Raw genomic sequence first — 12,166 nt, 5'->3', positions numbered from 1 at the left:
TTTTGCTGCATGAAATAAAAGAATTGCTTGAAAATGATAGATTATATAAATGTTACATTGTGATACTTTTAAAGTACAGTGAGAAAAGTATTGAGATACTGTATATAATTTTATACCTTAATTAAGCCATACTTTTGCTTTGCAGGTGGATATTTGCAGAAGAAAGCTTGTGGAAGAAATAAAGAGGCGAACACATATTCTCTAGAAATATTGGATTTCCCTTTGAAAATATCAGCAAAATTCTTCATAAATGTGGCAAATCAGTTTTTTTTTTCAAAGCTGTAATTTATTTTTCTTTAAGCCACTTAATCTTACGAGATCAAGGATCTTAAATGAAGGCTGGTATTTTCAATATTCTGTTCCAGTGTTTAAAATATTGGCATTCTGAATCTATGATTTGACATCAATAAAACTTGTTTCAACCCATGTTTTCTGCATTCGTCTTTTCCACTTAAGCAAAATAATGAAATGTACTGGACATCCAGCCTTACATTACTCAAATTTGGTCAGTTATCCTGATCAGAGATCTTAAATGGGTATTCTGCCTGTGATATTAACAAGTCTACCTTGGAAGCGTCATAAAACAGTTGGACATAAACATGGTAGAAAGGGGGGGGGGAGTTTTCCAGTTAATTTATTTTGCCCTGAAGCCCTTTTCCAAAACCTTTCAAACTGAAAAATTCAAATTCACAAATTCTGGAGGGCTATAAAAAAACTTGTAGCAGTGGCCTCAGGAGCCGGGAAAGGGAGGGGGGTCATGGCGGTTGCTGTGCAGGGCCAACCGGGCTACTCCTGTCCAGGCGCGCCTTCCCAGAGGTAGTAGAGCGCTCTGCCACCCCCAAAAGGGAGGGCACTAGGCTTCTGCCACTGCCCACTGCATCCTGCCTGGCCCCACTCTGTACCCAGCTCCTCTGGGACGCTCCAGCATTGCGAGGAGGAGTTGTGCAAAGCGGGGCCAGGCAATATGCAACAGGTGGTAGCCATGGCTGCCTCCTGTAAGACTGGGAAGGGGAAGGCCCCGCCCCCGACTGCCCTCCCATGTGGACTCCCTCGACCTCCACCAATCCGGCACAGGCAACTTTGAGGGGGAGAGACAGCCAGCATCAAGGCCGGCATGGTTGCACATAAGAATAGAATTAGCCCCAATTGAGAAAGTGGAGGGAAGCAATGTTGCCTGCCCCCACCCCACTGCCCAGTTTCATTTCTAGTTACAGGTATTTTTCCAGATGGAATTGATGGTACAGAGCTACTGAGAACCCAAAGTAACTGTCGGGAATTTTGCCTTTCTTGAGAACCACCAACTTAGTGTCCATGTTGAAAGCAGCACATCTTAGAGGAACAACAGAAAGCCACGGTGTACCCCAAAAGCAGAAGAGAGCACCCCCAAATCTGCTTCCTTTGCTACCGGAAGAAGCTGAAAGTGCATAGGGGCCGTGGCTCGCCCTACCAGCGACCACCCATGCAGAATGTGGCTAGTTTGCTGGGAAAACCAATGCAGGATATTGCTGTTGGTTGGGGAATGTTTTCTCTTGCTGCTGCGCCGTTCCCAAGATGCCCCAGTTTTTTTCCCACCAAAGGTTTGACTGTGGTGCTTGCCCGGGCGGGTAGTTTCATTACCGCCTCTCCACCTACACGCATTAATGGATGGTTCTCTTGCATTTTTCTTCTAGGGAAAAGACACAAACACAATCTCTTAAAGGGCCCGCTGAGGTTAGACACCTGCCCAGTGCACAAAAGGTGGGGAGAAGGGACTGATACGTTCTTACTGGCTGGATCTAAACTAAACCAAGTTATATTCCCTGCTTCCCATCAATGTTAGATCCAGCCAAGAACAGATCCTGTGGATATATAACAACATTGTTACTTTTCTGGTAAACTGCATAGCTATCTAAAAGGAAGCAGAATTCCTTGGCTTGGAATTAAAATTTACTATCTGAATCTTCCATTTTCATTAGTCATCCCTGTGATTTACTGAGCAGGGCCAGGCAATAATGGGACAAAAAGCTGTGAGAGCTGTGGATCTGGTATAAAAATCCTGCTACTGAAGAGGATTCATGCCTTGGACACACTTTTTTACAACCCAAATGGTTGTAATTATGGAAAGCCCATAATTACTAGGGCTCAGTTCATGCAGGCAGATGTGATCAATATTTGATGGTTTTAAATTGTGAGAAATCAAAATAGTCTCTTGAACCTTTTTCATTACCATGGTAAAAATGATTGGTAATGTGCATCTGTTTTCATAATGCCTTAATTGGGAATCATACATAGAAATAGTGTGACTCTTGAGTATCTTTGCCTCAAATGGTCTTGACAACAGAGTGGGACAAAACATGACACACGGTATAACCATGTGCTGTGTAATGTAAACGTGGAAAATCAAGAGGATCCACTTTCCTTTGGAGAAGGAAAGTTTGGCCAAAAACTCGGGAGAGGTGTGGCCTTTCCTTTTCCAGCAGCCGGTAATTTTGGCCTGGACCAAGCTGGAAGGGGAGAGCCATCAAACTGTCCCCGCGCCCGGCCTGTGCAAAGCTCCCGCAGCTACAGTGGTAAAAGATATTTTCAACCCAACCAACCCTCCTAGTGACGGGGAAGGGCAGGGACGCGAAGAGGGTTCGGTCTCGCCGGCGCCTCAAACAGCCTTCGCGCTCTTAATTAGTCCTAAATGATCCAGCGAAACACTAAGGAGTGACCCACCCAGCCTAGAGGAGAGGCTCTTAATTCTGGCCAATCAGAAGACGCCCTTGTTCTGATCCAGTACAAAAGGTGCCGCCACACCTCCCGAGTGAAGGATAGGCTTGTGAAAGTGGTGTTCGTTTGGGGCAAAGATGAATGGCATGCTGGAGACCCAGGTACTTGGTAGCGCTGGTTTTAGGGTTTTGCAGCAAATGATTCAGTGGACTGATCCTCAGCGTTAGTAAACTCGCTGATTAGCCTAACATGTTAAGTGCAGTTATTTTAATCTCAGCTTTATTGGTTTTTAATGCGTTTACTGACCAATACATAATTACGCATCGGTATTACGTTAATATTACCATTCAGACTTTTATTCGGGTCTATTTAGGAGTACATCGCCGCAAATTCACACTGCTCTCGTGTTTTACGTTCCCGCTTTAAAGGGCGTGGAGAGCAAATGTATGAGGCCCCGCCTTTCGTCCAATTTTGCCGCCCTCTAGTAATTCTTCAAGTTTCATGCTGAGTGGTTGATTCCATAATAATAGAATATTATTGTATTCTAATACAGTAAACCAGACAGTAGGCTGCAGAAGCCTTTTTCCCTTGTTAATCCTTGCAATGAGTTTCCTGCATACAAGATTGAAAGATGATGCCCCTGAAGTACTCTGAACGTTCAGAAAGAGTTACATAAATGGTGTTGTTAAAATCAAGGCAATTAATTGCAATGGAAATACTTGAAGAAAATGTCCCCAAGATAATGCTTTCCATTAGAGATAGTTACTACACTGGACTTGTGTTTATTCTAGATACCATCTCAAATGTGGAGTGAAAAAATAAACCAGGCTAATAAAGCTGCCCTTCTGACTTGGGTGAAAGAGACTGGAATCCAGTTAGTGCAGGTCAATGGGCAGAGAAAATATGGTGGTCCTCCACCAGGTGAGTAGAAAACTTAGAAAAACTAATACTGTAATCTAATTTTGCATTAATGTACAGTTGGATAGCCAGCAATGGCATTGGTGACCTTTCCTATTTCTTTAGTTATATGCCACAACTTGCCTTTGATGTATATGCCTTGCTTATTACAGCCTTTAGTCCTCTTCCAGATATTAATGGTGTTTCTTGGCCAGCCAAAAGGTTATCTACATGTATTGCAAATCAGTATGAACAAGGAACATTTTCCTAAATATTTCAGGGAAGTGAAAATACTTTGCTGATAATGTGACTTTTCCTTGTTCTTTCCACAGGATGGGCTGGCTATGCCCCACCATCCGGTTCAGAGGTTTTTATAGGAAAAATCCCCCAGGATATCTATGAGGATAAACTTATTCCTCTCTTCCAAAACGTGGGGAAACTTTATGAATTTCGTCTCATGATGACATTTAGTGGGCTTAACCGTGGCTTTGCCTATGCTAAATATATGAACCGTCGAAATGCCCAGGAAGCAATTGCTTTACTTAACAACTTCGAAATCCAGTCTGGCTCCCCCATTTTGGTTTGTAGAAGCACCGAGAAGTGTGAGCTCTGCATTGATGGTTTGGCACCCTCGCTGAAAGAGTGCCACCTTCTGCCAATGCTGCAGGAACTTACCTCAGGACTCCAAAGCATCTCCTTACATGCTAGCCCTTTCAGGAAGAAGAGGCAGCTGGCAGAGGTGAAATACATTTCCCATCAGGCTGCTGCAATAGCCAAGAAAAATCTTGTGGAAGGTTTGTTTTATGTTTTGCCATACTGGAAAAAGAATGTTGCTCATGATGTTCTGTGAACCAATTACTCGTGTCATGTGCTGTGCTGGAAATGGCCAGGAAAGCTGCAGATTTCCTATGCATCTGAAGCTTTGAGGTCAGCAAAACTCAGCAATAAAGTCTTTGGAAACAGTTTCCAAGTGCCTGTTAGGAAAAAAGGTTTGACAGTAAAATACAAAGGATGGTATAAATGGATGAACTTTGTTTAAATCTCAAATATGAGGTTAAAATTATGCACCCCCTCTCCCCTCCCCCAGAATAGAGTATAATGAATCTTTTGCATTTGTTGTCTTTTTAAAATGTATGATGACAAAATAAGTATGTTTGGGAACAATTTAGCAAACTAACTCTTCATTACTTAGGAAAAAATATTGGACAGAGTTGGCAAAAGTAATCTGTTGTCCTGGTTACTAGATTTACATTGTCTTTTTCTAGAAAAGTGATGGGGAACCTACATAATGTGTGTCACAGGTGACATGCCAGGCCTCCAGACCCTCTCGAAGTTGCACAAGAGGGCCTTGCTCTTGCACAGCCTCTGGAGCCTCTAAAAAGCATGCGAGAACAGGACATGCTTTCCTGTTCTTTTTGGAGGCTGAAAGGCCCCACAAGAGTTCTTTGACTTAGAACTGCCTCAGATAGACATTTACAAGTAAGTATTTATTAAATAATAAATTTAAATAAAGTATTACTCTGTTATGAATTGTGTCTCTTGTTGGAGGCAGGGGGTGATACACCATCATTCAAGGTAGGCACTTTCTGAATTTGTAACAGGCCAAGCCCAAAGATTTTGCCATCACTGTTCTAGATCGTTTGGAGTTTAGACAGAGTTGGGGAATATGGCCCTTTTACGACTTGTGGACTTCAACTCCCAGAATTGCTTGCTCAGGAATTTTGGGAGTTGAAGTCCACAAATCATAAAAAGGCCATAGTTCCCCACCCATTTTTGAAGAACCTATGTATTGGCGAAGCAGAATCAGTGGGGTATATGTAAACTCTGATGCCACTATCTTGAAGTTAGCCATATTATTAACCAAATGTGGAGCAATCTATATTGAAATTCAGATATACATTGCTTTTTGTCTTATGCAGGTAGCTTGTGTCTCTGTGGAGATCAAATTGAAGTGGCTTGGCTAACACCTATTATTAAACAGGAGCTCCATAATGTCTCAGTTCCAGGTAATCTAAAGGCCCTGCCATCCAGCTGGAGTCACAGAAGTGTCCTTCCTCAAGTATCTTCCAGGCCTATAGACTGCCAAATGCTACCAACAAGAGCCAGTGTATTGGATTATTTAAAACTGCAGTGTGAGCTGTATCAGCTGGGTTCTCCTGTAATCTTTACAAAGTATGTACAGAGGAATCCTGAAGACTGGCTGCAGTTCTGGTATCAAGTGGTGATACCAAAATATCCATCACCCTTCAGTGGGTTCATTTGGATCAAGCCTGATCCCTCTGGCTTGGAAGACCATGAAAAAGTGAAGTATTTTGTGGCCTTGCAGCTACTTAAAGTCCTAGGTAAGTGTGCTTATGGTTTAATTTGGGAAGCAATTATTGTAGTAGTGGTAATTTATTAACTGATCATTTCACAGAAAATAAAAGTAAAATACAGGATCTAATTCTGAGTAAAATAGATAAAATACAGTAATAAAATACAAATGTGGTAAATACAAAAAATCAACACTCAGATAACATATCACCTTTACATAATATTCTAATCAATGCAATATAGCTCTTAGCTGAGTTGCGTTCACTATAAACTTACCAGTTCTATTTACAATGTCTAGAATAGAAATAGAATTTTTATTGGCCAAGTGTGAGTGGACACACAAGGAATTTGTGTTAGTGCATATGCTCTCAGTGTACATAAAATAAAAGATACGTTCATCAAGAATCATAAGGTACAACACTTAATGATAGTCATAGGTTACAAATAAGCAATTAGGAAACAATATCAATATAAATTGTAAGGATACCATTAGAGCCCAGGAGCAAATGAGGCAATCTGAGATTCAGGTTTCCAGCAGGGATGTTAAACACTTAGCCTAAAAGGGGCATTGAGTTGACAGTCGAAGAACACGTGAGCAATATTTTTGAAGGCTAGGGCACCACATGTGCATGTCCCAGCCATATCATGAAGTGCCCACGTTTGGTCATGGAACCCAACAATTTAAATGTTGCTCTAGAATAGATCCTTCTTAAGAATTACAAAAAACTCATTGGCAAGTATTTCTCAAATTGGAAAATGGTTTTATTGTTAGCCAATTTAAAAATCTATTTTTTGCAAATAATTCCATGTGTGAATTTATGGCAGAGTTGAAAAAGGAGACCTGCAACCAGGGTCTGAAGTTTCAAAAATCACTTTGCAGTCACATGGTTGTACTTCTGATGCTTACAACATCCCATGAACTGCGGTGATTGCTTAATGACTGCCACAAAAAAGACATAAAATTGGGTCAGTCACATGATCAATCCATCTTACAAGCATTATGACTTGCAATTATTATGAGCAAGCTCTGTGATGGTCATAATTCAACTACCTCTATTCAATTCTGGATTAGCATCATCCCGCACAGCTAATTTTAATTGTTAATAGATGTGCAAGTAATGAGCTTATTTTCAGACCAGTGAAATGTTTTTGGAAAGTAACAAGTATGATAGGCATATAACATATATACCATTTATTATTTCTTAATTTAAAAAAAAAAAGGCAGAATGAGATTGGAAATATAAAAAAAAAAACTAAAAGTTTTTCTTTTTCCAGCAGGGTACCCTGTGATGTAAAAAAGAATCACTCTTCAAATTAATGAGGCTTGTATGTCTTGCTGTTTTAATTGGTTTCGCTGAGCCAAGTCATATGGAAAATGTGTACTGGATCTCTTTTGTCTTATTTTTTGTGGGAGGATTTGAGAATTGTTTTCTGTTCTGGTTTTCATGTTGATAGGAAGATTAGAATTTTCAGTGCACTAAATTATTTAATAGTTACTTTGGGAGCAGTCTATGCAGTTTTAGAAAAAAAGACAAGCTGTTGGTTACTGGATAATATAATGTGGGTGTAGTCTGTACAATATTAAAATCCAGCAATGACCAATTTCCTTTAAGATTGTGGGTTATTTTTCTTTTATGTTCAAGTATTTTCATTTATATTTTACTATTTGAATATGTTTTCATTTCTGACAGTTTGAATTTACATTACAGCCAGATGCCTTAGGAGAAGAGCAGCTTGGAGATATCATAGTACTGAATGTTGTTAGTGCTTGCTGGGTAGGAAAAAATCCTTTTTTCTATGAAAGGAAGAATGTATCTGTAATACTTAACCTTTCCAATATTGGAAGCCAGTTTGCACTGCACAGGGAGGTCTTGTTCTGACACCTTTGAAATGCAACACTAAAGCAGATGCTGCATTAACAGAGGAAGCTTATTCCACATGGAAAATAGTAAAGGGGATCTAAGGGGGGAAATGTATGTCTTTTACTGCTCTGCATGTTTCAGTGCTGGAATTGATATGTAGGGCATATCTATATTAAAAAAGTTTTGACAAATGTGTAGTCCCTTTCTGAAATAATGACTTGCTTTATTGATAACAATTAAAGATTTCATTGTGAAATTTATGTTTGTATATCATTCTGTTTCTTGCTTTCCACACAATTATCTTTTTTTTTAAAAAAAAGAGCTTATTGTCCTCTTGGCCATATTAAGGAAGAAATATCACTTTCCTGTGGCCTAATGATTATATGCATGAGAACTAGCATCCTTACTCAACACTGCTTTAACACACCATTCCCATATAATTTCAGATTATAGTACTTTTATGTCATCCAATTCAACTATAAGGTTTATGTAAGTTACAAAAAGATCAACATAGATAATACAAAACAGGTTGCTCATACAATTAACTATCCTGATCAAGGCTGAATATCTCTGCAAGCATGATTTCCACAATTTGCAGGAAATGGAAGCAAAGGTGAGGCCAATGTTCTAAACAAGAGGGCTGCTCTCAAGGTCTGTTTTTAGCCCCCCCTCACCTGAATCTCATGGGGGTGGTAGATTCTGCATGCTAGTTGCTAAGCACCAGTCATTGGGCAAAAGGTCACACAGTAACTTACAATTTTACTTTTACGTTCCCTATTAACTCTGCTTGTCACAAACCAGTTGTGAAGAGTATACAGTGGTGATTATGTGACTTGTTGTAAATGCTGTGACAGTTCTAAATGCATGCCAGTTGCAAAGTGCCCAAATGCTGATTACATTAATATGGGCTACTGCGACACTCAGGAATGCTAGGATTGGTCACAAAAAAAACCATTTTTAATACCATAACAAGTGGTCAATATATGAGGCAGTCAGTGAGGTCTACCTGCAATTTCACTTAAATATACAGCATAAAACTCAAATTTTTGCTGTTGTCATATATCTCAAGTTCCAAGTAATACATCCTATTCAATAACTCCGAGGCAGGCAAATTCCTCAAAGAACATTTTATTGGGTCATACCAATTTGGCACATTCTTGGTGGAAAACCGGCTCTAAGTTCCTGCCAGTTTTACACCCAATTAAAAGTAAAACTTTGTCACTTCCCCTCAGAGTCTTCGGTAACATGGTCCAATCAGCATGTAGTTCAGTTGCTAGGTGACCTCAGTCTCCATCTTTCAAACACCTGCACCAACGTCCTTGATTCCCAGGGGAAATAATTTTATTTAGGCTACAACACCCCAGCTATCTCTACACCCCTTTCCCTGCCCCCTTCACTCCAGGCTTGTCAGCCCTGAAGCAGTGAGAAGAGAAACCTCCCTAGAGAAAAGCTACCAAAAGAAAATAGCCAGTTTCCTGCAAGAGAGAGAGAGAGACAGGTTAGTTGGGGAGGTCCATAACCCCCTCTTCCCGCCCCACCTCCAGGAGAGCACTTACGTGGGTACTTATTGTGGAATTGCTTAAGCAATCTATCTGCTTTTACTTTCCAATCCTCCTCCCCCCCAAGAAACTTCAGATTGAGGGTATCCCTTCCAATAAACTAAGTACTGCAATTGTCCTCTGTGTCCTCTGGAATCTAGGATCCTTTTTATTTCAGTATGTTTTCCCTTCAAATATAAGTGGCTTTGGGGCTGTCCGATCTACTGGCCTGAGCTGTGAACTTGCTGGCTTCAGTAAGCTACAGTGGAAGACCAGATGCACTTTCCCCAACAGCTGGGGAAGTTTCAATTGTACCGTGATAGGGTTAATTACCTTTACTATGGGGAATGTTCCTACAAACATTCGGACCCAATTTCCTAGAGGCTAATTTTAATTTTAGATATTTGGTGGATAGGTAGACTTTCTCTCCCACCTGGAATTGTAGTTGGAGAGACCTGTGCTTGTCAGCCTGTTTTTTATAAACTTTTGCCACCTCTCTCATAGCACACTTAGTATTTTCCCACGATCCTTTTAGGGATTCTATGCATTCATTTAATGACATGGATGAGGTGGGTTCTTTGGGTAATTCGGACATGGGGACGAATTCTAGTTTTGGTTGTCTGGTTTATGACCAAGTGATTGCGCTGCTGTTTGGGAGGAAGGGATCATTGTGTGAATTATAGCCCGAGTCTGTGATGACTTCTACCTCACCTTGGTGTCCCGTATCTAGCCCCACCAATTTTGACTTAATAGTGAAAGGACGGATGGCTTCACTTACCATCAGGTCGTCCTCACCATTGTCGCTGATGTCACTGCTCATCAATGGCGGGACCTCAGTTGTTCTTCCCATTCTGGGGGGGGGGAGAGAGACCTCAACGGCTTGCTGGATGAATTTCCACTTTTCCGCGGGTTTCAGCTGCAATCCTTTTGGCTTTGAGGAAGAGGTTTGGCCTCTCATTTGCCGCATGAGGGCTGGGGCGATGGTACTCAGATGCTCAGTGGCCTTGATGTCCACACTAGAAGCATTTTATGGCACCTCCACTGGGCATGAGCTGGCTTGCCATCCCAGTTGAGAGAAAATGAATTATTCCTGTAAAAAGTATAACCTAAGTAACGCCATATTTAACCTTTATATAATCTGATTTATATAACCTGGTAGTTAGGACATGAGTTAGCATTAGATTTTGGAAAGGAAAAAGGGAACTGTGATGTTTCTGTGATGATTGTTTTGAAGAACTGTGATGCTTGTTTTGGGGAAATAAATGTTTTGGTACATTCCAAATTGGGTCTGGATGGCCTAAAAAGAGGAAGAGCCTGATGATCCATACCAATCAGTATGGAAACATCTGTGAAGGGTATTTTCGTAGGGTATTTTTAAAGGAGAACTCCAGGGTGGAACATGTAAAGAAGAGCCAAAATGATATATAAGATCTGAAACCAATTCCCTGTGGGGCCATTTGCATTGTATTGCTGTACTTTGAAAACTGTATTTAAACCATGTAAGCACAGTGGTCAGACATTCTCTCTCTTTCATGGGAGAACCCTTTTGCAAAAGCTTGAAATATATATATAGCTTAATATATATATTTTTAATAAATCTGCTTTTTACTTGTTCATGGTCTCTGTTTCATTTTTGTATGAGGTTTGCTGTTTTTTAAAATCTCACAATTGGTGCCTGAACAGGGACTTGAAGACTTCCTTCTGAGTGGAATTTTTACCTGAAAACTGGTGGGTACCCTCGCTGATTTTAGCGATCCGGGACGGGTAGTTCTTTTCCAGAGGGAATTGCTTTTCTTTAACCTGATGTGACGGGGACCTGAACAACTGAGCAGGGAAGTCTGAGCTGTGCGAGACCAGGTATACAGTGCACTGACCCAGAGTGAGTATAAGTACGGGGTACTTATAGGGTGTCTCACTGGGGTGGTCTAACTCCTTGAATGTCTGGTGCTGTGTGTATGTTGATGCATTAGATGTGATTAGTACTCACGTTGAACATGCTAACCTGAGCTTTCCTCTGTGGTTCCATTTTCTGGGCGACTGGAGTGGCCAGAGGCTAAGCGTGTTGAGTGGATTCTTTTTTAAAGGAAAAGGAGTTCAAGGAGGGAAGTATCGGCATTAGCTATAAATAGATAAGTAACTATGGGGCCCCGACATGGAATATTTGTTAAGGATCCTGAGAAATTTACTGAAGGAAACAGTATAAATTGGGTGTTTTAATCTGTGTTTCGGCCAAAATATTTAATAATTTTAAGGGATTTTTAATATTTGTATTATCTGTATTTTATCTTGGCTGTTCACCGCCCTGAGTCCTTCGGGAGTAGGGCGGTATAGAAATTTGATTAATAAATAAATAAATAAATAAATAAGGAAACTCCTTCTATGTCCCTCTTATCCCTTTTACTATGTTGATGGAGGGAAGTTTGGTTGAGTTCATACACTGCGCAGTATAATAATGTGATAATTAATTATTGTTTGAAGAGATAGAACATCCCCAGGGCAGAAACAGGTAGTACAGTGCTTAAGGGGATAGAACAACAGGGGTAACTTTAAGTAGGAGTGAGAAGCTCACTAAAACAATTAGGGAAGAAATATCCAGTGGGAAGATTCAGATATTGGGACTGACTAAGGATGATTTTGCTTTATGCTGTTATGGGTGGAAGGAGTAGAAATACTGCAGTGGTATATAGATCTTTATCATTCTTGAAAAAGGCAGAAAAGGTTTATTGTTCTTCCTACCCAAGGTTTAATGGGAATAATTTGTCTTTGATTAATGTGATGTGATTTCTGTTAACTATTCTTGGGTGCATATTTATACTTGAAGTGATAGTGATATGTGTGTGCTGGCTAATTAAGTGAACTTGGCTT

General features: G+C 40.4%; 2 protein-coding genes across 4 annotated transcripts in view; both read left to right on the top strand.

Annotated features, from left to right (window-relative positions):
- The window catches only part of HARS1 (histidyl-tRNA synthetase 1), a 101,535-nt gene extending 101,118 nt beyond the window's left edge, over positions 1-417 (top strand). For all 3 annotated transcript variants that reach the window (XM_070939161.1, XM_070939162.1, XM_070939160.1), the window contains one exon: positions 146-417. In XM_070939161.1, the coding sequence (XP_070795262.1) occupies positions 146-205 (60 nt within the window). In that variant the 3' untranslated portion in view covers positions 206-417. The remainder of the gene's footprint in view (positions 1-145) is intronic.
- A 2,411-nt stretch (positions 418-2,828) lies between these two features.
- DND1 (DND microRNA-mediated repression inhibitor 1) lies at positions 2,829-7,196 on the top strand. Its single transcript, XM_070939159.1, has 5 exons — positions 2,829-2,852; positions 3,483-3,612; positions 3,921-4,382; positions 5,508-5,930; positions 7,177-7,196. Exons 1-5 carry the CDS (start codon positions 2,829-2,831, stop codon positions 7,194-7,196), a joined length of 1,059 nt encoding a protein of 352 aa, XP_070795260.1.
- Positions 7,197-12,166: the final 4,970 nt, after the last annotated feature.

This window comes from Pituophis catenifer, unplaced genomic scaffold (genome assembly GCF_029215685.1).
Source record: "Pituophis catenifer annectens isolate HBS135680 unplaced genomic scaffold, rPitCat1.0.hap2 SCAF_3, whole genome shotgun sequence".
In the NCBI taxonomy this organism is placed as follows: Eukaryota; Metazoa; Chordata; class Lepidosauria; order Squamata; family Colubridae; genus Pituophis; species Pituophis catenifer.
Note: the sequence above shows the minus strand (reverse complement) of the source record. Positions and strands in the feature narration are given on the sequence as shown.

Excerpts from the sequence above, each read along its gene's own strand:
- DND1 (XM_070939159.1), top strand. The coding sequence starts at position 2,829 with ATGAATGGCATGCTGGAGACCCAG. Across the intron at positions 3,613-3,920 it reads ATATGGTGGTCCTCCACCAG|GATGGGCTGGCTATGCCCCA; the intron begins GTGAGTAGAAAA and ends TTCTTTCCACAG. Across the intron at positions 4,383-5,507 it reads CAAGAAAAATCTTGTGGAAG|GTAGCTTGTGTCTCTGTGGA; the intron begins GTTTGTTTTATG and ends TGTCTTATGCAG.